This window comes from Somniosus microcephalus, chromosome 21, assembly GCF_052327205.1.
Source record: "Somniosus microcephalus isolate GS21.2 chromosome 21, FLI_Smic_1.0, whole genome shotgun sequence".
Lineage (NCBI taxonomy): Eukaryota > Metazoa > Chordata > Chondrichthyes > Squaliformes > Somniosidae > Somniosus > Somniosus microcephalus.
In genome coordinates, this window is record NC_141007.1 from 57,401,930 (window position 1) to 57,427,806 (window position 25,877).

At 43.6% G+C, this 25,877-nt stretch overlaps 1 protein-coding gene across 2 annotated transcripts; it reads right to left on the reverse strand.

Moving 5' to 3' along the window:
- Positions 1-7,567: 7,567 nt before the first annotated feature.
- Positions 7,568-25,527, reverse strand: LOC147102846 (uncharacterized). Of its 2 annotated transcripts, none has more exons than XM_085963730.1 (9): positions 25,417-25,527; positions 24,880-24,910; positions 24,269-24,334; positions 23,358-23,477; positions 22,351-22,474; positions 19,242-19,266; positions 18,613-18,769; positions 18,000-18,167; positions 7,568-11,102 (listed from the first exon to the last, which is right to left on the reverse strand). In XM_085963730.1, exons 2-9 carry the CDS (start codon positions 24,886-24,888, stop codon positions 10,368-10,370), a joined length of 1,404 nt encoding a protein of 467 aa, XP_085819856.1. In that variant the 5' UTR covers positions 24,889-24,910; positions 25,417-25,527; the 3' UTR covers positions 7,568-10,367. The 2 variants fall into 2 exon arrangements, with proteins under 2 accessions (XP_085819856.1, XP_085819855.1); XM_085963729.1 differs by having other exon boundaries at positions 24,880-25,000.
- Positions 25,528-25,877: the final 350 nt, after the last annotated feature.

Sequence of the window (25,877 nt, forward strand, 5' to 3'; positions counted from 1 at the left end):
ATGCAGAACAGTAGCACAAAACTATACAAAATTAACTACCAAAAGTTACGTTTATTAAAATTTATAATAAAGTGACATGATACTAGAACAGTTGTGTAAATAAAATATTACGTAGGAAGTGGCTGAATAGATATTTATTCCATAAATAAAACAGGAGAGTAATCCATTTCAAGATGTATAATAACGTCATATTCAAGAACTTCCTGTGCAATATCCTGTCTGGTGGCCAGGTAATACAGGTATCACCTAATAGTAAAGTAGAATTAAAACTCTAATATTAAATGGTTTCTGTACCTCGGCATTACAATAAAATCTCAGCATTATCCAATTATGTCAATGATATATACCAAAGATGCAGGACTTCAGTTACATGGAGAGATTAGAGAAGCTGGGGATGTTCTCCTTAGAGCAGAGAAGGTTACGGGTAGGTTTAACAGAGGTGTTCAAAATCATGAAGCGTTTTGATACAGTAAATAAGAAACTGTTTCCAGTGGCAGAAGGGTCAGTCGCCAAAGGACTATTTAAAGTAATGGGCAAAAGAACCAGTGAGAGATGAGGAGGTTTTTTTTCATGCAGCGAGTTGTTGTGATCTGGAATGCACTGCCTGAAAGGGCGATGGAAGCAGATTCATTAATGACTTTCAAAAGGGAATTGGATAAATACTTGAAGGGGGAAAATTTGCAGGGCTATGGGGAAAGGGCAGGGGAATGGGACTAATTGGATGGCACGAGTATGATGTGCCAAATGGCCTCCTTCTGTGCTGTATTATTCTACGATTCTATGGCCGTAATTTTCTGTACCTGGCGGGTCGGGTGTGGGCGGTCAGCGTGGCAGGTCGCGACCCCATTGCTGTCTGTGTGGAGTCTGCACATTCTCCCCGTGTTTGCGTGGGTTTCCTCTGGGTGCTCCGGTTTCCTCCCACAGTCCAAAGATGTGCGGGTTAAGCTGATTAGCCATGATAAAAATTGGCCCTTAGTGTTAGGGGGGGATTAAATATGTGGGGTTACGGGGATAGGGCTTGGGTGGGATGGCTGTCGGTGTAGGGACCGGGTGCTAGGGTTTGGATGATCAGCCATGATCTCGTTGAATGGCGGAGCAGGCTCGAAGGGCCGAATGGCCTACTCCTGCTCCTAGTTTCTATGTTTCTATGTTGCTTCCATCCCACTGCAGAAAATGACTTTCCAATAATGGGGCCTATTAAGCCCACCCTGCGCATTACTCGGCCCAATTAAATGGTGTGGGTCTGATGACATCATCCATGACGCGCTTTCAGCCGGTATATTTAAAGGCGCCATGGCCACATTGCATTTGAAGGTTCAGCTAGGAGTGTGCAGGCAGCACAATGGAGGTTTTCATTGCTCTAAACAGTTGTAGAGATGGCTGCACAGAGGCAGAGGGCTGCACCCAGGTTCTCTGATGACTCCTTCCATATTCTTGTGGAGGGAGTCAGAGCACGCAGCGAGGTCCTCTTCCCTGCCAATGGGCGGAAAAAACCTCCCCACGAGACAAAAAGAGCCTGGCTCCAAATAGCAGAGGAGGTCAACAGCAGGGCTGTGTTCAGGAGGACCTGGGTGCAGTGCCGCAAAAGTTTCAATGATCTCATTAGATCTGGAAACGTGAGTACAAAGCCACACTCAACTTCATCCTGCTGTGCCTCTCATCACATCCCCATCACTCTGCCTTCCCAACCCTACTCCTGCACACCCTTACTCACACCAACATAACTTGCACGTCCACCCATCCCTCTCTCTCTATCTACATTCTCACATCTCCATCTTACTAGCCTCTCCTCACACTCAACCTCATCCTAATGCAATCATAGCTAACAACACACAAGGTGCCCACTTGGCATTGCCACCCCAATCCATCATAGTCTCCCTCTAAATATGTAACCCATCCAATCCTTACACTCATTCCATCACTCTCACTCATCCTTCTCTTTGTTCCCTCCTTGCAGAAGAGAGCGCACAATAAGAGCGAGAGAACTGGAGGTGGCCCTCCATCGTTTGCGACCCTCACAACAGCAGAGGAGGCTGTGTTGGAAGTCTCGGGAGTGGCTGAGCAGCTGGAGGTGGGAGATGGAGAGAGGGGGACATCTCAGCAACCTGGTGACAGAATTCCATATCATACAGCTAGCTACATGGCATACATCAGGCACTCATATGGGGACTGATGTAATCAGCCACTGAATGGCCATCATGTGCATAATGGTATGTGTACCCATTCTTCATATGGCATATCTAACTCATCTCTTTACTCTCCCACAGGTCCATTAAGAGTCCCCCCTGCCCCCCACACCACCTCTGAGGGCGCAGTGTCATCAGACATGAGTGCACCCAGCACCAGCGCAGAGACATACACCTCAGTGGGTCCCACACGAGATAGAGTAGTGTTGTCACCGGGTCTGTCACAACTCCAACAGCAGGGGCCATATCTCAACCTGTGGAGACATGTTCCTTTTGTATTGCCGTAATTACCCCAGATAAGAGTCTTGATGGTCAAAAACAGATGATGTCAGAGTGTCATCAGACCAAAAACTTGTATAAACCAGGGTGCTACGAATGTGGCATCTTTATGATTGGACTTTGGGTTTGGGTGTCAGCCAGTGATTGGTTCAGGAGGACTCCATGGGTTTTGAATGAGAGTAAGGGTATAAGAAGGGGGTTTTACCAGCTACAAATTGTAGAAGATTTTAGGAGTAGAAGATTACAAGACGAATCAAAAAAACACCCGGGAGACGAGGAGAGATGAGAGACAAGCGACACAGGGTGCAGCCTACTCACAGTTATGGCTTCTACCCAGAGAATAAGTGGTAATATAAGTCCCAATTACACTCTAAACTGCTGCTCGAATACTGTAATGTATTAAGTCTTGCTTGTGCTGAATAAAGTTAAATCACTGACCCCAATATGGGTCAACCTCCAATCATTTGGAACCAGGGTCCTTCAGGGATCCTACACCTGGGGGGCAATTTTCCCAGCCCGTGGAGACGGGTTTGGAGGTGGGACAGTTGGCAAAAATCACAAAAAAAAGTGAGGGCGGGTTCAAAACCCACCTCCAAGCAATTTTGCCGGAGGTGGGTTTCATGGGTGCGATTTGGTCCCGCCTCCATCAGTCGGGAGAGGTAGGTAAGACCCTTAAATAGTCGTTAAGGGCCTCTATAGCCTTTTTTGACAGGCCTTTGTTATTTTCCCACATTTTGTGCGTTTTGCACGACCCTCCTAAACCACACCAGCTAATCCTGGTGGGTTGACAAGTGGGTGGCCTCCTCACAGCTGCAGCTCCACCATTAAAATGGAGCTTTCATCAGGGAGCAGTTGCAGGTGGCAGAACTTTTGTTCCACGGGTCTTTCAGCACTTTTAGCTGGCCTACCGAGGTCGGAGGTGCTGCAGCTTCTATCTCTCAACTGTGGGACCTCCTTGGAAGAACCTCTCCCCGCTTGGACTGAGCGCTTCCCCAACGGAGGTATCTGCCAGCAGCTTGGGAACCATTTATTTCCTTTCATCGTGGACCTCAGATTCGGATGAGGAGCAGCCACGGCAGCAGCAGAACCAGGCAGCTCAGCAGCAGGAGCGCCAACCTCCTGCTCACCCACCTGATGCTGCACAGGGCAGAAGGCGCCAGCACATCGAAGCACCTCGCCGTAGGAGATACCCCCGATAGAGGGTTTACAGACAGAGGATGAGCTGCCAAAAGGAGGCTGAGACTTTTGCGAGAGGTTGTCGGAGACATCTGCGCAATGCTGCACCAACACCTGGAGCCCAGAGGAGCGGGTGGACACCCCTTACCAGTGGCTGTCAAAGTCACCACCGCACTCAACTTTTTTGCCTCAGGCTCCTTCCAGGAATCATCAGCAGACATCAGCAGCATCTCCCAGTCGGCCGCCCACAGTTGCATCACGCAGGTTACTGATGCCCTTTTCGCAAAGGCGCACAATTACATCCAGTTCCCAAGGGATCAAGCAAGTATAACAGTGCGTTCAGTTGGCTTCGCAAATATGGCAGGCTTGCCAATGGTACAGGGTGTCATAGACTGCACACGTGGCCCTTAGGGCACCCCATCACAACCCAGCTATCTTCAGCAAGGACTTCCACTCCCTCAACGTACAGCTGGTGTGTAGCCACAAGAAGGAGATTTTGCATGTTTGCACAAAATTCTGTGGTAGTTGCCATGTCTCGTTCATCCTGCGGAACTCAAGTGTTCCTCCGCTCTTCAATCCACCAAACCAACTTAACGGATGGCTCCTTGGTGACAAGGGCTATCCCCTGAAGAAGTGGCTAATGACGCCGATCAGGAAGCCAGCTAACGAGGCTGAGGAGCGCTACAACACCAGACACATTTCGACCAGGTTCATCATCGAGCAAACCATTTGTTTGCTGAAGATGCGATTCCGATGCCTTGACAAATCAGGTGGAGCCCTGCAGTATTCAGCAGCCAGGGTCCCCAGAATGGTTGCGGTCTGCTGTGCACTGCACAACATGGCACAGCGTCGTGGCTTGCAGCTTCCTGATGAGCAAGTGGCTCAGTTCATAGCCTCCTCAGATGAGGAGGAGGAGGAGGACCGAGTGGCAGCGTATCGACCAGCAGCAGTGGCAGCACGCGAGCACATGGCTGCCCATGATGCAAGGGATGCGCTCATCCTTGCCAGATTTGCATAGGTTGCCCATTGTGGCACATGTGCTTGGCTCCTTCTTAACACGATAGACAATGGACATGACTCTTTAGCCTCCTTTCACTCTGACCACCAACCTGACCACGCAAGTGTCGCGGAGCCCGCAATGTGGAGCTGCCTAAGCCGAAATAACATATGCCATCACGCCAACAGTTTGCCATCACCTAATTTTAATACATTCACACAGAGCTGGCATTTCATCAATAAACAGAAACAATCACCCAATCTGCACACCGATCTGGAGGTTATATCCCTTGCCAGCTGGACCCACACAGCCTTGGTTTCTTTGGGAGGCCTCTTCCTCCCAGATGAGGGGAAGAACACCTCCCTGCTAGCTCTCGCCCCCTCAACCAACATACCCAGCGCCTCATCCGAGAATCTCGGGGAGGCCCTTGCCTTGGAGCTGGCCATTCTTCAAGGAGATAAAAGTTTGGAGGTGGTGCAGCATTGACCAAAAACCAGTGGAATAGTCAAGGCAGCAAGCAGCCCTTAAATGAAGCTGGATAAGTAACGTCAGCAGAGTCGAGTTTCAGTCTCAAAAGACTAATTGGCCCAGGGGAACCCACACCTCTGAAATTAACTAGCCAATTAGGGGAAAATCACTAATTTTTCCCACCCGATAGTGGAGGCGGGTTTGGAACCCACTCAAACCAAAACCCACCTCCAATGGGAAAATCGCCCCCCTGGTCTCCGGGGCAGCAATGTGCTCCGGTGCTGATGCCCTCTGTCCTGTACAGCATCAGGTGGTTGCGGAGAAGGTTGGTGGTGTTGTTGCGGGTGCTGCTGGTGTTGGGGCTTATCGTGGTCCAATTCTGAGGACCAAGGTGAGACAGTATAAACGGCACCCATGCTGATGGAACAGATGGCAGGTCAAGTAGATTTGACAGAAGCAATCTGTCAGTGGCGAGAGGGGTTCTTCCAATGAGGTGACACTGGATGGAGACTTTGCTGGATACACTTGCAGCCTGCAGAAAGTTAAATCTGTGCTAACAATGTAGTCAGCAACAGCTTCTGCCTGAAGAAAGTGATCAGCTGTGAAGTCGGAGCTTTTATAGTACATTTGATGCTGTCCAGTAATCAGCTGGAGCAATGGCCACTCAACTCCCACCTCAGGTTGACAGATGTGGTTCCCGAGCTGCGTGAATCCAGCGGCCATGCAGGGAAGTTTGAAATGTAGGGGGAAAAGGCTCTTAAGTATCTGACAAGCTTATAATGATTTCAATTAGGTCGCCCGCCTCTGCCGGTCGGGTCGCTGCTGCACCAACAAACGTGCCCGAGGGAAAAGCATGTGGGGGCGGGATGATGGCGGGTTCCCGACCCGCTCTGACTTTTTTCAAGTTTCCCACCCGACCCGCCTCCAATCGCGCCCGCACGGACCCCAGAAAATTCCAGCCTATGAATCAATTTACAGATCACTGGCTTACTTCACTTGCTGGTTGCTTGTTTGTGTTGAATCCAAAAGAAGGACATGTTGACCTGTACATTTGAAAACAATAAAATATCCAATTCTGCTGAACTATAAATACAAATCCTTTTAGTATCAATGCATTACTCTTGATAACTGCACCTCTGCATCACAAGCAAGAGATAAATATCCCAGCACTGAGATCCCTTACCTTGATCAGCAGTAAAATTCAACACAAAATATCTTAAAATATAATTGATTACAACATTTTCCGTATTGTTTTTACAATTTACTTTCTTATCCTCGTAACTAATTACTCGCCAATGTTACTAAACATTTCTACATATAAATGACCAAAGGCCCAACATTATTGCAGTGTCTATTCCTATTATTCTCCACAATTGCGTGCAAAGGGTCTGCGGCCAGCCTGAAAAGCGGGTTCACTGTCAGACTGCACTGAAGCGGGAGGCTGTCCAGCTGGGGTTCGGGATTTTTATTTACCTGATCCTGTAATAATGTCAGCAGAAGTCAGAGTGTCCCAATATCAGCCCACACCACAAGCGAATGGAAGCGGCCTGTCCTGAGTTTAAGCGGCTGAATCCGATGATTTGCTGACGCAAGGAAAGAGAAAACGAAACTTATTTTTCACTTCCTTCTTACTCGAACGCAGTATTTGATTGGTTAAAACAGAGTTCTGGTGGCGAGGGGAAAGGTTAATTTTATACCCGGACCGACTAAATGGAATTAAAATGTTAGAAAACATTTCCTCGATATTAGAAAACTATTTTGATCATTAGGTGTGGTGCACGCAAACACAATCTTCACACACACACACAATTCGCAGCAGAATACTGGTGACAGATTGCAACAAGTCATTGTAACCAACCGATTGGTATTGGAGGCTTTCAGCCAGCTTGCTACAGGTTTAGTCCTGTCTGAGGAACGAGGATTTTCAGTGTGACGCTTGATTTGGCACCAGATTCAAAGGTCGGGAGAGCTGAAATTCACACCACAGACATCGCTAGATCTATGTGGGCCGCTTTCTTCGAGGTCAGTGGCAATCCCGTCGCTTTGCCGCTGACTGCAATTTCCGGGCCTTTATGTCGTGCATTCAAACTCAAATCCTAAAGGTAAAGATGTGGTGTTGTAGCTCAGTCTCCACCTGTTCACAGTTTGTAAAGTGGGATTATAAACTTTGATATTTCTGAATATTTTTCAGGACAATCCAACACGACCATGAGTTTTGTTTTAGCTTCACCATATTTTCATCTACTTTTACTTAGAGAAGACGCAAGGGTGTTTATAGATGCCACAAAGATTTAAGGGATATTTCTTCTGAACTTTAAGGGGCCTAAGAGTTGGTAAATCCTCCTTGCTTTTAAAACTGCATACTGTCCTGAATGAATTACTGAGCACCTGAAATGTAACAATTGAAGAATTCCAACACAGGATCAAAGCATTAGTACTAATCAACATGAAAAACACAAGATAAAGCAAAAGGTGTATTTTTATTTATGTACAGTACAACACTCGGGGCAGCTTGACACTTTGAGTGCCCAGCCATTCCAATTTTGTTCTCCATTAGTTACAGAAGTATTAAAAAATTCAAAGTGAGATAAGGATTCATAGTAGCAAAATAAATAAACCTGTACAGTTTAATACAGCACAATAAATTCCTCAAAAATACACACAATCGATTCTATAGTTAAAAATATAAGTTTATCCAATAATGACAATATGTGAAAAATCTTAAATTACACATGCAGTAGAAACTTGGGAATAGGGGCAGCACTTGCCTTAAAGGTGCAATCCTTTTAAAACCATTATTATTATAATGGTTTAAAGTGTAGGCAACGCAGAATTATGTGTTACTTGCCTAATATTTAGCTTGGTATTGCTTTTTAAGATCCTGTCATGGCACAAAAATAGGTTGGAAGCCAGTTTCACTCGGAGAAGAATGTTCCAGCTCAGTTTGTTACATTTTGTTACAATCTGTCTGTAAAATAAGTGTCCAAAGTGAGGGAGGGGCCAAGCCAGTCAATTCAATTACAATATAAATGTTCTGTGATTTGTTCAAAATATGTGCTTGGTTTGTAGCCACGGTTTTAATTTCAAGGTGCATATTCTCCAGCACTTTTCAAATCAGTGAGTTTGATCTGGAGCCTTTGAAAAGAAGACAGTTGGTCTGAAACGTCTGAAGAGTTATTTGAGGTAGAGAACTTCCATAGTTTAGCACAGAGTTCTACAATGCAAGGAGCTGACAATGCTTAACCAGTGCCTTAAAATATGCTTTGTTATAGAATCATAGAGTGGGTACAGCACAGGAGGCGATTCAGCCCATCGAGCCCGTGCCGGCTCTCTACAAGAGCACTTCAGCTAGTCCCACTCCCCCGCCCTTTCCCCGTAGCCCTGCAAATTGTTTTCCTTCAGGTACTTATCCAATTCCCTTTTGAAAGCCATGATTGAGTCTGCCTCCACCACCCTCTCAGGCAGTGCATTCCAGATCCTAACCACTTGCTGAGTAAAAAAGTTTTTCCTCATGTCACCTTTGGTTCTTCTGCCAATCACCTTAAATCTGTGTCCTCTGGTTCTCAACCCTTCCGTCAATGGGTACAGTCTCTCTCTATCTACTCTGTCTAGACCCCTCATGATTTTGAACACCTCTATCGAATCTCTTCTCAACCTTCTCTTCTCTAAGGAGAACAACCCTTGCTTCTCCAGTCTATCCATGTAACTGAATTCCCTCATCCCTGGAACCATTCTTGTAAATATTTTCTGCACCCTCTCTAAGGCCTTCACACCCTTGAGGCCAAACCAGTGTTTTATAAAGGTTCCATCATAACTTCCTTGCTTTTGTACTCTATGCCTCTATTTAGGAAGCCCAGGATCTCACATACTTTTTTAACCACTTTCTCAACCTACCCTGCCACTTTCAGTGGTTTGTGCACATGTACCCCCAGGTCTCTCTGTTCATGCACCCCCTTTAGAATTGTACCCTTTAGTTTATATTGCCTCTCCTCATTCTTCCTACCAAAATGTATCACTTCACACTTTTCTGCAATAAATTTCATCTGCCACATGTCTGCCCATTCCACCAGCCTGTCTATTAACTCTTGAAGTCTATCACTATCCTCCTCACTGTTCACTATACTTCCCAGTTTTGTGTCATCTTCAATTTTGGAAATTGTGCCCTGTACACCCAAGTCCAAGTCATTAATATATATCAAGAAAAGCAGTGGTCCTAGAACCAACCCCTGGGGAACACCACTGTGTACCTTCCTCCAGTCTGAAAAACAACCGTTCACCACTACTCTCTGTTTCCTGTCACTTAGCGAATTTCGTATCCAAGCTGCCACTGTCCCTTTTATTCCATGGGCTTCAACTTTGCTGGCAAGCCTATAATGTGGCACCTTGTCGAACGCCTTTTGGAAGTCCATGTAACCATCAACTGCATTGCCCTCATCAATCCTCTCTGTTACCTCATCAAAAAACCCAATCAAGTTATTCCAATGGTACTCTACCACTTTTAAAATCAATGAGGATCCCATGCAGGTGCAGGATAGGTTTGGTACCTGAAGTCATCTAAAAGCAGGTTCTCTGTTCATTATCTTTAGCGTGTTACAATATTTTGCCAAGATATTTTAAGAGAAGTGGAGATACTCTCAAAGACATAGGGAGCTCGGACTCACCTACAAGAGTTGCCTGAAACACAGAGGCCAAAAGAATAGAATGTACAAAGGGCAAAGAAACCCAGAAACATAGCATTAGATTTCCTTTCTCAGTCTAAGCAAGAAATTCACAAGTGAAATTTGAAGGACTTTTATCATTAATTATCGTCAAGCAGCAGCCTCAGAATTCTGGTGTTTATTTTGAATATTTCTTTTGGAATCATTTACAAAATTGTTCAAACAAATAAAAGTACATTATCAATTAATTAACCCTTACAGAACCTTGAATGATTTTTTTATTTCCGAGTGCAGTGGGCTGAAAGTGTTGCAGAGGTGCTAACACAGAAATTTATCCCGGTTTAACATATAAAATATGTCATTTTTACTCTAAACTTTAAATTGTATTTTAATTGTTTATTTTAGTTGCAAAAGGTTAATACTACAGTAATAAGGGTACTCCAGATATCTGAATAGTTTTATTACTGTAATATTATGTTTGTCACAGTTTATGAGCTGCAAACTTTAAATAATGGTTGTTCAAGGGAGTATGAGAATCTTCATAACAATTGGCACTTTAAAGATTAACAATCACAAATCACTGGTACATTAAGCCAACCAGCATTAAGCTATATTCTGTAGCTCAGAAGGTCTGTAAAATAAAAGATCATTTCCCAATTGAAAATTGGATAATTTTAGGTTATGTACAAGTCTTCTTTTTCTTTTAAGGATAAGGGAGCTCCAGGTGAATCTATCCTCTGGAGGAGCGGGTAACCTCGTGGAAATGTCCCCGTGGGCATTCAGAAGCCTGCTTAAAGATTCTACCTCAGCACAGTTCCCGTATTGCCAAAATCGATGCTTATTGTTTCTTTGTTGTAGATCATTTCCTATGTCTGGGAATAGGACTAGGCATTTGCTGCAGGGTGGCATGGGAGTATATTGTTGATGGTTACCATTGGCTGTGCGCACTCCTCTCTGTGTGTTAGAACTATCTTTCATTGGGTAAGCAATAGAATGCACCTCAGGGCGAAACTCAATAGCCTGTCTATGACATTCTAAAGCCATACACACTGCCAAGCTAATGTCTTTATTCCATGTTCGGTAGCACAATATGTCTATCATGATTTCTTTTTGACGTTTTCCAAAACATGAAACTGAGGCACCAAAATAATTATTGGTCGTTGTGTCGTGGTCCAAGTCCTGGAAGAAACAGTAGCTGATAACTGTTGACACAACGCAAAGACCATTTCCGCACCTCCTGCCGCCTTCAGTATTTTGTTCCACAATCATTTCCTTATTTAGCTTCAACAGAAGATCTAAAATTCTTTTAGTGTTGTTTGATCCTGTGTAGTCAACCACCTGAGAAAAGAAGATAGAATTCTTAGCTTGCAAGAGTCTAGAAATGTCTGTTCCCAATATTAGTGGATGAACACTTAACATGCTTACATCACATTCCTTTGTCCACTATTTTAACGGCGGTCTTAGCAAGTTTATTTGAAATAGATTAGAACCTCCACTAATGTAGCAGAGAGAACTCGTAAGGTAATATTGCAAACTAATTTCTAGGTTAACATCTCTGTAGCTCATCATAAACGTTATTTAGTGGTTAATGAAATAATTTTTTCTTTGATGATTTTTGTGCCCATAAACGTGTGGGATGTTAGCACTGGAGTTTCTCATTTCAGGTACCCAGTGTCAGTTTCAAACACTCCTAGGTAGGTCTAGTAATGTCAGTTGCAAAGTAAGCTTCCTCTGCTCTGCACCGCGGATGTGCCTTCGCCCTGGCCTAGGAAGACCACGCCACCTCTCTTCGCATTAATGTGACATTTCCATTTCCCACAGAGGATGATCCTGAGGCCTCTCTAACTAAGATTTCCCTTTGGTGCTGTTTTGTATTGTGTACTCACACAGAGTAAGAATTGGGCTGAAAGTATCCCAATTTATTTTGTGCAAACATTCATCCAATCAGTCTGGGGTGGAATTGAACCCAGTTCTTAGAGTTAAAAGGGCAGTGGATTAATTCACTGTGTCACTCAGTCACATCAATGACTCATGGTAAATTTTCAACTCGGTTGTAAGTAGTATTATGGTAGAAACTAGTTAAACTCATTGTTTAAATCTCAATTTAATTATCATAAAATTACTAAATGTCTAACTATCTTTAACAGGAAATGCTGGAAATACATAGCAAGTTCTTCAACAAAAACAGTAACATGTATTTAAATTATTACCATTAAAAAAAAATCCCAAAGCACTTCGCAAGTGGCAATAGAGGAATGGTGCTGAGCCACAGCGAGAGAGATTAGGAGGGGTGACTGATAGGTGACTGAAAGATGGAGGGAGAAATAGAGAGGCAGAGAGGTTTAGGGAGGGTGTTCCAGATAGTAGAGGTGAGGCAGCTGATGGCTTGGCCACCATTGGTGGGGTGAATGGAGAGGAGATGCGCAGAAGACCAGAGTCAATGAACCAAATGTTGTGGGAGGCGATATAAGGCTGTAAGAGGCTGTAGTGATAGAGTGGGACAAGACTCTGGTGGAAATTGAAGCCAAGGACAAGGATCTTACATTTAATGTGTTGGGGGAATAGGGAGTCAACAATAAGGATGGGAGTCATAGAGTCATAGAGTAATACAGCACGGATAGAGGCCCTTCGGCCCATCGTGTCCGCGCCGGCCATCAAGCCCTGTCTAATCTAATCCCATATTCCAGCATTTGGCCCGTAGCCTTGTATGCTATGGCATTTCAAGTGCACATCCAAATGCTTCTTAAATGTTGTGAGGGTTTCTGCCTCCACAACCCTTTCAGGCAGTGAGTTCCAGACTCCAACCACCCTCTGGGTGAAAAAGTTCTTTCTCAAATCCCCTCTAAACCTCCCGCCCTTTACCTTGAATCTATGCCCCCTAGTTATCGACCCCTCTACTAAGGGAAAAAGCTCCTCAGCATCCATCCTATCTATGCCCCTCATAATTTTGTACACCTCAATCATGTCCCCCCTCAGCCTCCTCAGCTCCAAGGAAAACAAACCCAACCTGCCCAGTCTCTCTTCATAGCTGAAGCGCTCCAGCCCTGGTAACATCCTGGTGAACCTCCTCTGCACCCTCTCTAACGCGATCACATCCTTCCTGTAGTGTGGCGACCAGAACTGCACACAATATTCCAGCTGTGGCCTAACCAGTGTTTTATACAGCTCCATCATAACCTCCTTGCTCTTATATTCAATGCCTCGGCTAATGAAGGCAAGTATCCCATATGCCTTTTTTACCACCTTATCCACCTGTTCCGCCGCCTTCAGGGATCTGTGTACTTGCACACCCAGATCCCTCTGACCCTCCGTCTTGCCTAGGGTCTTTCCATTCATTGTGTATTCCTTTGCCTTGTTAGTCCCCCCAAAGTGCATCACCTCGCACTTTTCCGGGTTAAATTCCATTTGCCACTGTTCCGCCCATCTGACCAACCCATCTATATCGTCCTGCAGACTGAGGCTACCCTCCTCGCTATTTACCACCCTACCAATTTTTGTATCATCCGCAAACTTACTGATCATACCCTTTACATTCATATCCAAGTCATTAATGTAGACCACAAACAGCAAGGGACCCAGCACCGATCCCTGTGGTACCCCACTGGCCACAGGCTTCCAGTCACAAAAACAACCTTCGACCATCACCCTCTGCCTTCTGCCACTAAGCCAGTTTTGTATCCAATGTGCCAAGGCACCCTGGATTCCATGGGCTCTTACCTTCTTGACCAGTCTCCTGTGCGGGACTTTATCGAAGGCCTTACTGAAATCCATGTATACCACATCCACTGCGTTACCCTCATCCACACACCTAGTCACCCCCTCAAAAAATTCAATCAAATTAGTCAGACATGATCTTCCCTTGACAAAGCCATGTTGACTATCCCTGATTAATCCTTGCCTCTCCAAGTGGAGACAAATTTTGTCCCTCAGGATTTTTTCCAATAATTTTCCTACCACTGATGTTAGGCTCACTGGCCTGTAGTTCCCCGGTTTTTCCCTACTACCCTTCTTGAATAATGGTACTACATTAGCGGTTCTCCAGTCCTCTGGCACATCCCCTGTGGCCAGAGAGGTCCTGAATATATGTGTTAGAGCCCCCGCAATCTCCTCCTTTGCCTCACACAGCAGCCTGGGATACATTTCATCCGGGCCTGGGGATTTATCCATTTTTAGGCCAGCTAAAACCGCCAATACCTCCCCCCGCTCGATGTTAATATGTTCGAGCATATCACAGTCCCCCCGCCCTATTTCTATGTCTACATCGTCCTTCTCCATAGTGAAAACAGACGCAAAAAATTCATTCAGAACCCCTCCTACATCTTCCGGCTCCACACACAGATTGCCACTTTTGTCCCTAATGGGCCCTATTTTTTCCCTAGTTATCCTCTTACCCTTAATATACTTATAAAACATCTTCGGATTTTCCTTTATTTTGCTTGCCAGTGATGGGTAGAATGGAACTTAGTGTTGGAAAGAAGATGCACAACTGTCCAAAGATGTGCGAGTTAGGTTGATTGGCTATGATAAATTGACCCTTAGTGTTAGGGGGATTAAATACGTGGGGTTACGGGGATAGGGTGGGATATGTGTTGGTGTAGGGGTTACGGGGATCGGGTGGGATATGTGTCGGTGCAGGCTCGATGGGCCGAAATGGCCTCTATCTGCACTGTGGGGTTTCTGTGATTCTGTGAACTGAGTTTTGGACAAGTTGGACTTTATGAAGAGTAAAGGATGGGAAGCATTGAAATAATTGAGTGCAGAGGTGGCTTAAACTGTGGATAAGAGCTTGAGCAGCAGAGGGGCAGAGACAGGCAATGTTGCAGAGTTGGAAATAAGCAGTCTTCATGATTAAGGTTTAAAGCTCAGCTCTAGACGGAGCAAAATGCCGAAGTTTTGCACAGTCTGGTTCAGCCTGAATAAGTAACAGGGATGGGGATGGAATCAATGACAAGGGAACAGAACTTATGGCAAGGCCCAAAAGCAATGACTTTGGTCTTCCCAATGATCAATTGGAGGAAGTTGTTACTCATTTATGATTTGATGTGAAGTCCGACAACATGTAAATGCTTGTGAGATTGAAAGAGGTGGTAGAGAGGTACAGTTGAATGTCATCAGCATACATGTGGAAGCTGATTCCGTGCCTATCGATAATGTCATCTCAAGGGCAGCATGTAGATGAGAAAGAGGAGGGGGGCCAAGGATAAATCCTTGCAGGATTTCGGAGGTGATGGTGCAGGGGAGGCTGGCAGGAAATCTATTGCTGCAGATATGCTGACTGAGTTTGGATGTGGAGGTGTGGAACATACAAGGGCAGTGCCATGAAGCTGGAGAATGAAGGAGATAGCGGAGCATGCTGTGGTCAACCATGTCAGCCACTACAGAGTGGTCAAGGAGAACAGGTGGGATAACACACCATGGTCACAGTCAGGGAGGATATTGTTCATGACCTTGGCCAAAGCCATCTCAGTGCTGTGAGAAGGGCAGGAGCCAGACTGGAGTGTTTCAAACAGGACATTTTGAGAAAGATGGGTACGGAACTGTGAGATGATAATGTGTTTGAGGTCCTTAGAGTGAAAAGGAAGGTTAAAGTTGGGGAGGCAGTTGGTTATGGGTTCTCAGATGCTTTGGACCTGCTTTTTTTATCCAGGAATTTCTGTTTTTATTTCAGATTTATGGTATTCACAGTTGTTTCTATAATAGGACTTTTACTATGGCATACATTTTCTGTTACAGTGGCTTTACATAGTAGAAGTTCTACTTATAATGGGCTGGAAGTTGCTGGAAAAATATTGGTGTTTAAACGACACATGCCGTTATTAAAATGCAAGTCAGCCAGCAAGTTCATGGGACTGAGAGATACGCCATGAGTTGGGAATCTTCAGAACTCGCTCGCCAATTTATGCTGCTCCACCGTTTGCTTTGCAAAAACAGCATCTCGTCCTTAGCCTCCCCATTATTTTTAAGAACTTGCTGGATTTACATATTAATTGCCTATTAAACTCGCTGCAGAAAGTTTAGTCTGGTAGTTAAGAGCGGAAGTATCCTTTTAACTATGTGGTAATTGTTAATGACTGCCAATCAACCTCTTTGGCACAGAAAGTGAATAATTTAAATTGTGGAGTCTCATTCTTTCAGGTAGTGAATTGTTGGTGGAAGTTTTCAAAAATTCTTACTTTTACTTTCTGCCTCTTTTTTCTCTGTCTCATAATCCAATTTTTCTTTCCCTCTCTTTCTGTATCTGATTTGACTCTAATTCACCCTATTTCCTCCTCTGGCATGCTTGTTTTCAAATCCCTCCATGGCCTCGCCCCTCCCTATCTCTGTAATCTGCTTCAGCCCCACAACCCCCCGAGATATCTGCGCTCCTCTAATTCTGCCCTCTTGAGGATCCCTCATTATAATCGCTCAACCATTGGTGGCCGTGCCTTCTGTTGCCTAGGCCCTAAGGTCTGGAATTCCCTGCCTAAACCTCTCCACCTCACTACCTCTCTTTCCTCCTTTAAGATGCTCCTTAAAACCTACCTCTTTGACCAAGCTTTTGGTCACCTGCCCTAATTTATCCTTACGTGGTTCGGTGTCAATTTTTTTGTCTTAAAATACTCCTGTGCATCGCCTTGGGACGTTTTACTACGTTAAAGGTGCTATAAAAATACAAGTTGTTGTTGTTGTTCCTCTGTTGCTTTCTCAATCCTTAAATCTCATTGGTTAAGGAGATAGACAATCGTTCACTAAGGTCCCATATGTCCCAGTCACCCCATTATCAGCTCACACTTCCAGCAAGTTACGGCGCAAGAATTTTTGAGCTGAAGGGTGCAGGAAAAAGTCTAAGTAACGGTGCATGCCGCAAGATACCTTGCTCCAGCAAGTTCCGGCCCATAGGACCAGATTTTGCTGTAGCAGTGCATCTAACGGCATCTGTGTCAGCTGTGGCTCAGTGGGTAGCACCCTCGCCTCTGAGTCAGAAGGTTGTGGGTTCATATCCCACTCCAGGGACTTGAGCATATAAACCTAGGTTGACACTCCAGTGCTGTACTGAAGGGGTGCTGTACTGTCGGAGGTGCCGTCTTTCGGATGAGATGTTAAACCGAGGCTACGTCCGCTTTCTCAGGTGGACGTAAAAGACCCCATGGCGTTATTTCGAAGAAGAGTAGGGGAGTTATCACTGGTGTCCTGGCCAATATTTATCCCTCAATCAACATAACAAAAACAGATTATCTGGTCATTATCACATTGCTGTTTGTGGGACCTTGCTGTGCACAAACTGGCTGCCACATTACAACAGTGACTCCACTTCAAAAGGGGGTGAATTCAATGTCAAATCAGATACAGAGAGGGAAAGAGATTGGATTAAGAGACAGAAAGGAATTTTTTTTTTTTTTTTAATTTAACATTTTTAAAATCTCCCTGAAAAATTCAAAACCTGAAGGAGGTAGACTCCACACTTGTAGTAGTTAATTTTCAGTGCCAGAGAGGATGATTGGTAGTCATTAACACTTATCACATGGTTAAAAGGGTACTTTGCTTCTAATAACTATCATATTGTTAAAAGGGTATTTAGACCTGTAATGACGAGATTCAACTTTCTATGACAAGTTTAATGGGCAATTAATATGCAAAACATCAAGTTCCTAAAATAAGGGGAGGCTAAGGGAGAGGTGCCATTTTTGCGAAGCTAACAGCGGAGCGACACAACTTTTGGATATTCACATTTAACCGCGTATCTGCCGGAGGTTGCTGTACCATTTACCCACAAATAACAGTGAGCACCATTAGCCGTTATTCTGGCAGCAAATTCTGGCCAATTATCTTTCACATCAGCTAGGAACAAAAAGTACTCCACATGCAAGTTTATAAGTCTCAATTTATGCTCACTATTCAGTACATCATTGTTCCTTCCTGATATCTTACAGTGGAATTAACTCTGACTTAAAAAAATTCCCACACACATCAAGGCATTTTCATTTTATTTCTCTCCCAAATTAATTTCTGAGTTAGTGGTGTAGATCTGTTGGTGTGAGCCAAGGACTGGTCACTATGCAGCCGGAACAGTAGCATGAAGAAAATACTTCACCCACTTACTATGCCCTCCTATCCTATCAAACTGCGCTAAGAGTTTTTACAATGTTTATTTAAATTTGCCATGAAGCTATGAAATAATGGAACCAGTAAAATGGTCAGAATCTGTAACTGTGCTGTGATACATTAGTTGCACGGATTGCTGCCACTTGTACTCACTGCTTCAAGTAGAATTGTGTAAGGCGGTCGAGTTGGAAGATGAGTTTTGTATTGTTCAAAGACATCTGGAAGCTTGCGAGACCAAGATTCCATCGATTTTTCCAATAGGTCTTGTGGTTCAAAAGAAGGCTGGTTAATATGACATAAAAAAAGAATCGTGTGCAGCATCTGCAAAATTAAGAATGACAAATTTCAGTGAGTACTAGCAACTCTCTGGGTTTTGTTATAAGTTAAGATGCAGTTTGAGCACGGAACTGTGTTTTAGTTCCACGGTAGGTGAATGACGTTGGGAGAAATTGTATTAAGAAATTATACTGTCCCACTCTCATAAAGGTTAAAAATGCAATAGAAACAGAAGTTTCATAGAAATAATAAGGTAAATTTTCTGAGCATTTATAGGAAATAAAAAATGCATTCTTAACACTTAAGTTATAATGGTTTCAAATTGGAATTCTGTCCAACAAAGATCACACTGAAATCAACAAATATATCTATATAGCACTGATTTTTTTGGTTGAAATTCAAGCAAATTTTTGATAAGTGTTAATTTTGAAAAAGTACAGAAAATAACTTTCAAAATGCTTTTTCAGTGCTGATAAAACAAAAACCAAACCTCTTTAATGTATTGTTTCGCTCTGTCCCCAGACAGCTTCTCGTCTTGAACAGCAGTCTGAATGCATTTCACAGCTATTGTTAAAAACTGGCTTGCACTTTTCAGGGAGAACTGCGTCTGTTTCTTGTCTTTTTCCATGAAATTATTACATTCAACTCTAGTGAAAGAGAAAACACAGAAATCTATAGCAAAAGTTGCATTTACAACACAATTTTATTAATGAATATACTGAATACATTACTTCACAGTAATCAACTGTAGATTATCACTTGTTTGTCTCATAATAGTTCATCCTGCAGTGTGATAAACAATGCAAAAACAATATGGAGCACATTGATTGTAGGTATCTACCATGACAAAACATTAACTCTGTTTCCTTTCCACAGATGCTGCCTGGCCTGCTGAGTATTTCCAGCATTTTCTGTTTATATCTCGAATTTCCAGCATCCACAGTATATTGCTTTTGTAATAATTTTACATTGCCATTTAAAACATTCATCACAGTGCTATATCATAGCATAATTCACTGAGATATAAGATTATTGCAAATTGGTTTCTTTACTTTCCATTGAACAATGTAAAGTCTGGACTCAAATGGTCAAACAGATATAAATGGCGAACCATCTCACCTTCTCTCTTCAGCTAACACTGGAACTAGGAAGATAAAACAGATTGTATTAGTGCTGAATATTCCATGAGTTTATTGTGAGTAATTTCTACCAACCAATAAAACACTTAGGCCTAGAAATTGAGTGGGGTTAGCGCCCAATTAGAGGCGCTAGAGGGCCTTGCGCCGGAATTATAGCCGCTTCGGAAATTGATTTGGGTCCTACCATCGGCGTTAGCCGGTAGCGCTGCGCCGGCACCGATGACGTCATCGGTGTGCGCAGCGTCCCGGTTGCCGTGGTAACGTGGCCGGACGCCGAAATTCAGTTGCGGCCGCCTCGCCCGTGGCAGCCGCAACCAACGATTTTTCAAAAGTTTCTTGCTGGACTTAGCGCCGGCGCATTAAGGTGGCGCGGCGGCCGGCCGCTTTTCCGGCGGCCGCCTGCCCGCACCTCCCTCCCCGGACTCCTCCACCACCCCCCCGCGGCACAGATGTGTGTGGGCCTCGAGCCCGGCACTTCTCCGAGGTGCCGGGCTCATTTTTCGTGCGATTCCACCGGCCAGCAGTCGGCTGCAGGCAGCTCCTCCTTAACAGAAGGAGGAGGCCTGCAGTACCCCAGCCTGCCGCACCGCATCGGGTGCCGCAGCGGGGGATTAGCGCCGCAATCCTGCATTCAGCGCCCATTGCGAGGCGCTGACACCCTCCATTAGCGCCCGCAGCCGTCTGGGCGCGGCGCAGCTGAATTTTTGGTGGGCGCAGCGGCAATTAACGCTGGCGCTAAATTTCGGGCGCTACAGCCCTGGCGGAGGCAAACTCAATTTCTAGGCCTTAATATTAAATCCTGATCTGATAACGTTTAACTGATTGAAAGCTATTTATTGATGTCCCAGTGGCAATTTTATTCAATACAAAACCTGGTAGATGCACAAACATTTCTTACAGCTAAGAACAACATTTCAACACAGGAATCATATTCTGTGATATTCATCTTGTGATTTTTCTATCCGGGGTAAAATAAGGAGAAAAATAATCTTTTATTGTGCATTGTTAGATTGAAAGATCATAAAAATAATCTCCAAGAGCAACATATGTCCAAATAATACTCTCCCGCCTTACCTTCAAAGGCAAAAACTGCCTCTGACCTGCAACCATTGATGTTCAATATCAAACTCTGTGAGGTAGGATAGAGTAGGCCATGGAGCTATCAATGACCACAGTCTATGTCGCTCTATGACCAGCGAGGGTAGGTGGTCTAAAGAAAGCTCACAGAGCGGACAAAGCCAGCTTTACGGACACCAGCATGGAATCTCTGATGAAATCTGCCAAATGGAGTTCCTTGCAGCCAGCTGAGAACTAATGACACTCATTAATCTAAGGTGGGCAGATTGAAGTGGCAGACAACGTGATGTTAACGTGTGACCTTCCAGTTGAGAGGTAAATGCATTTATACTAAAAGGCCACTCTTATCATTTTGAATTCATCTGCATTAGATTAAGGCAGGGTGTGGGAGATCCACTGACTTTGTTCACAAGTAGGGAAGTGACTTATCAGCAAGCTACTTGCTATCATTCAGATATACTTAGAAACCATGAATGTCCCAAGTCGCTTCACAGAAATATAAGTAAAATAGATGCAAAGTACAAAGGAGAGATTAGGAGGCATAACCAAGAATTTGGTCAAAGACATGGGTTTTAACCAGAGTCTTAAAGGAGGAGCGAGGATTGGAGGGGTTTAGGGAAGAAGTTGAAGACAGTGGGGCCTAGGTGGCTGAAAGGGAGGAAAGAGATGCACAAGAGGCCAGAGTCGCAGAAACAGAGATTTTGAGGGAATGGGGGTTGGAGGGCTAGAGGAGATTCCCGAGATAGGGAGGCCATGGAGGGATTTAATCACAAGGATAACAATGTTAAATTTGAGTCAGTGTAGGTCAGCAAGGATACAAGTGATGGTGAGGAATACTTAGAATCCTAGAATAGTACAGCACAGAAGGAGGCCATTCAGCCCATCGAGTCTGCGCTGGCTCTTTCGAAGAGCAATCTAGTTAGTCTCACTCCCCCCGCTCTTTCCCCATATCCCTGCATTGTTTTCTCCTTCAAGTATTTATCCAATTCCCTTTTGAAGACTATTATTTAATCTGTATCCACCGCCCTATCAGGCAGTGCATTCCAAATCGTAACCACTCATTGCGTAAAAAGAGTGTTCCTCATGTCGCCTCTGGTTCTTTTGCGAATCACCTTAAACCTGTGCCCTCTGTTTATCGACCCTTCAGCCATTGGAAACAGTTTCTCTATCTAAACCTTTCATGATTTGAAACATCTCTATTAAATCTCCTCTTAGCCTTTTCTGCTCTAAGGAGAACAACCCCAGCTTCTCCAGTCTATCCACATAACTCTAATCCCTCATCCCTGTAACCATTCTAGTAAATCTCTTCTGTACCCTCTCCAAAGCCTTCACGTCCTTCCTAAAGTGTGGTGCCCAGAATTAGACACAATATTCCAGCTGGGGTCAATTTAGTGCTTGTATAAAGGTTTAGCATAACTTCCTGGCTTTTGTACTCTGTGCCTCTATTTATAAAGCCCAGGATCCCATATGCTTAACTGCTTTGTTAACCTGTCCTGCCACCTTTAGAGATTTGTGCACGTGCACTCCCAGGTCTCTCTCTTTTTGCACCCCCTTTAAAATTGTATCATTTAGCATGTATTGTCTCTCCTCATTCTTCCTACCAGTTCTGTGTTGAATTTCATTTGCCATGTGTACGCCGATTCCACCAACCTATCTATGTCCTTTTGAAGTCTAATCAATGTGGGGAGTATAGGCCCAATCTACTCAATATGATGAGTGAGAGAAGGGTGGATTGGCAACACGGTGACCCACTCAAGGGGTTCACTTATCAAAACCTCAGGACGGTGTCACAGTCCATGATGCACTCTCCCATTTCTCTCATTTGTATAATGCCATTTGCTGAAGGGCAGGATACGACAAGGAACAGAGCTTTGAATGAGCTGGAGCTTCTGGTTTGTAAGTATATCTGAGTGAAAGCTGGAGAATGGCAGAAAAGGTTCATTTTCTGCTAAATGCTACTAGTCCATTAAGTTAAAATACCAGTACGTAGATATATACAAATACAGCTGTACCTTTATTTGCAGAGCGGTGAACTTCGTTTAAGTTGCTGACTTTCTCATGGTACTTGCAGCAGTTTTGCTGCTCACAGTAATTATTCAGCTTCTCTTCATCACATAAGAAGTACTTCTTCAGGGTCTGTGAATATACAATCATTTCCTGTTACACACTAGCCTCCTCCTAAAAACAAATGCAATTACTAAATAAAATGACTAACTTCATGATTGATCTCATTTTCATGCCTACGTGTGCTGGTACTAGTGTTTACTGACACAAACTGTATATTTGCCATATCTTCCTCTTAGCAACAGTGCAATGACAGCGGTTTTTGGAATCCTTAACACTTGTACTGAACTGACCTGATTCCCCTTTCATTAAGACAGTGTTTCACATATTAAAAGACAGTCACACAGCATATGCCAACCACTAGCTCACTCAAACAGCTGGCAAAACTCATGGGCTCTTCACTCATGAGCGTCATGTTGCTTTTTCATAAAATTAACATTGGTGCTACACAATTAATCATATATTACTCTACAAAGTATAATATTTCATCTCTTTAGTTCTCGCGCTGCCGGTCACAGTTCATGCACATTAATGCTGCCATAATACAGGAGAGTATTTTCAAGCGGTTTTGTAAAGAAAAATGAGGAAATAATAAAATATTAGAGATGCCATCAGTGATGTGATGGCTGAGTGTATTGGAAAACGAATAGACTGTGCCACAGAACGGTGGAATGTAGATTCATGTCTGGAATTCCTGATTTCAGCCGTGTTGCTGTTGGGGGTGGTGTTAGTCAATGGGAAAGTCAGTCATGGGCTGTTATCATTCACGTCCCAGTGGCTGGTATTAGAGCGACATTGATGGAGGCCTGGAAACTGGTTGCTTGCCATTTTGTTGGCTGTAGATAGTGTGTGGCATTGGAAGATCGGTTTTGGGTTGGGAGCAAAATATCTTTAAAAAGAACACAGGTTCAAACTGTCAATATATAAAAACAGTAACAAACAAATCATGCAGTACCTCTTGATTTAAATGTTTTTGGGGGCAGGCACTGTTTGTGCACTTCTTTTGGTGATGCCACTCTGGGCAGACATCTTCTGATAACTTACAGCTCTCTCTGTGTAGAAACCTACATTGCTCCTGTCAAATCAAATTTATGATATTTAAGATTAAATGTTGAAACATTGAAGATATCACATTACTCCCAGCCAAAATATCTACTTCATATGTACTGTTTAACAGGAAGTAGTATAAAGCAGATTTAATTAAAACATTTTCAATAACAAATTTATTTTTCAGCTTTCAAAATGAGCAGGGATTTTTTTGTCATATAGGTGATTGTACACATCTAACATTGAATATTAAAACACAGAATTGGAGAATTGTACAATAAACAACTCGTAATTTACTGAGCACATAGATGATTTAAATTCAGGAAAGTAGATGGTTAAGTAGAAGCTCATCAATCATAGGAAGCTATGGCCCGTACCAGCAGCCCAGGGGTTGCGAGTTCAAATCCCACCCTGCCATTCTATGAAATTCAAATTCAATAAGTTTGGTAATTTGAGCACTGGCTACCAGAAAAAATAGTCATTAAAATGTCCAGATGGTTGTCTACCACCCCAGCTTAGTTTGGGGCACTCCAGGCTCACGTTATGCGGTTGACCCTTCAGGCCCTCTGACGTGGCCTAGCAAATCCCTGCAGTTGTAAACAATTGCTACAAAGTTCAGTAATACCATTGTGTGAACACTAGAAGTCCTGCAATGGTCCAAAGAGAAGGCGCACCCCTGCCTCTTCAGGGTAACTGAGGATGGGCAACAATTGTGGCCTTGCCAGCATTGCCCATATCCTGAGAACAAATATTTACTCATGAAAGTTTCAATGCACAAAATAAATATTCTGGTCATTTACATCAATGAATAAAACTTACTTCTTCACAGCGAGTCATGTATTGAAAGTAAAAGCAGTCAATGTCTTCTGGTTGGTAATCATTTCTCTGTATTAGAAATGTAACATAATGAATGGGAGAAATATCAAAAGTAACTCAGTCCAAAGGACTTACTACTCATTTAGTATTTAGTATTTCATGACTAGCTGATCCATCGATGATGTGTTGTTCTCCTAGGTTTATTTCTATATTAATATGGCACTATAGGACCCATTAACTGTGTAATCACTACTGATCTACGCTGGGAGAAACTAGTGGGATTTTCAGAGAAGCCTGGCATCCCAGCAGTCTGACCTCCAAGTGTAAAGGGCTAGAATATACAGGGGAGGAAGTTATGCTGCAGCTACACAAAGCCCTGGTTAGACCACATCTGGAGCACTGTGTACAGTTCTGGGCACCGCACCTTAAGAAGGATATATTTGGTTGCCGCGTTTCCCACATTACAACAGTGACTCCACTTCAAAAGTGCTTCATTGGCTGTAAAGCGCTTTGAGACGTCCAGTGGTCGTGAAAGGTGCTATATAAATGCAAGTCTTTCTTTATTATGGAGAAGAACAGCCATTCCTTATGAGGGCACCAGAGTGAAAGCTTACCTCTGCCATTTTGTATTAAACGGATCTTCTCCTTAAAAGAGAGAAACAAGTTGATGAGTCTTTTGAAGCTAATACTCTCTCGTTTCACCAATATTCCAAATAAGCATTGCTGCAAAATCAGCTGTCAATTAAGAAAAAAACATTTAACGGCAAATGTATTTGCCAAATGCAGAACGATAAGCAATGAATTCAATCCGAATCTCAAATCTGATACCGTAAAGTATTCATACAAAATCTGTTTCCCCGTGAATCAGCCATCATTGTTATTCCCTAAAATTGTTTTTGTAATTCCAACAAGTTTAGAAGCGGGGTTAGTCCGGAAATAACCCAACAGAAAAGAGCTTTATTGGTTCTTATATATTTTGTTGCTACATATGCAGCTAAACATATTTACATAAATATAGAATGAGTAATATAAAAAAAACCTTATTTGAAAAAGACACTGAAATTCCAAATCACTCCCGCAGTATGTGACATTTTCCACTCTGTCCGAAGTGACAAGTTTCAGGTGTTGAGTTGAAGTAAAGAATCACTAACCTGTGCAGTGGAAGCTTTCGGAAAGAACCCAGAGTCGGAAATTAGAAATCAAGCCTTCTTTTTGACATTCAAATACACAATAGGGCGTAAGAACCAGGAAAACGAAACGAATACAAGTCCCGCCTCTGTGACGACGCCAATCAAATATTCTGAAGGGCGGGTGGGGAGGAAATCACTTTATGAAAGACTCGGCATGTTGAAATGGTTCACGTTGCAGAATAATTTAATTTTAAAATCTGAGTCAATGAGTTAAAGTGGGTTGGAACATTTACGTTTAAATTTATCTTTAGTGAATTATCGCACCCATGCAAGTGAACAGAACATCTTTCAAAAATTGGACACTGAAGGCCAGTGTCAAACAAGGCCATTAATAACAGGAGACAGGTACAGAATACAGGGGCCAGATAGAGTGGCCAATCGGCGTTTGGTCGCCCCGATGTATTGGAGGGGAAGGAGTGAGA

What these genes read in the sequence shown, in the direction of transcription:
- LOC147102846 (XM_085963730.1), bottom strand. An exon ending in ACATGACTCGCTGTGAAGAA is followed by an intron (nt 23,478 to 24,268) that starts GTAAGTTTTATT and finishes TTGATTTGACAG; the next exon opens with GAGCAATGTAGGTTTCTACA. An exon ending in ACACAATTCTACTTGAAGCA is followed by an intron (nt 11,103 to 17,999) that starts GTGAGTACAAGT and finishes TTCTTTTCTCAG; the next exon opens with GTGGTTGACTACACAGGATC.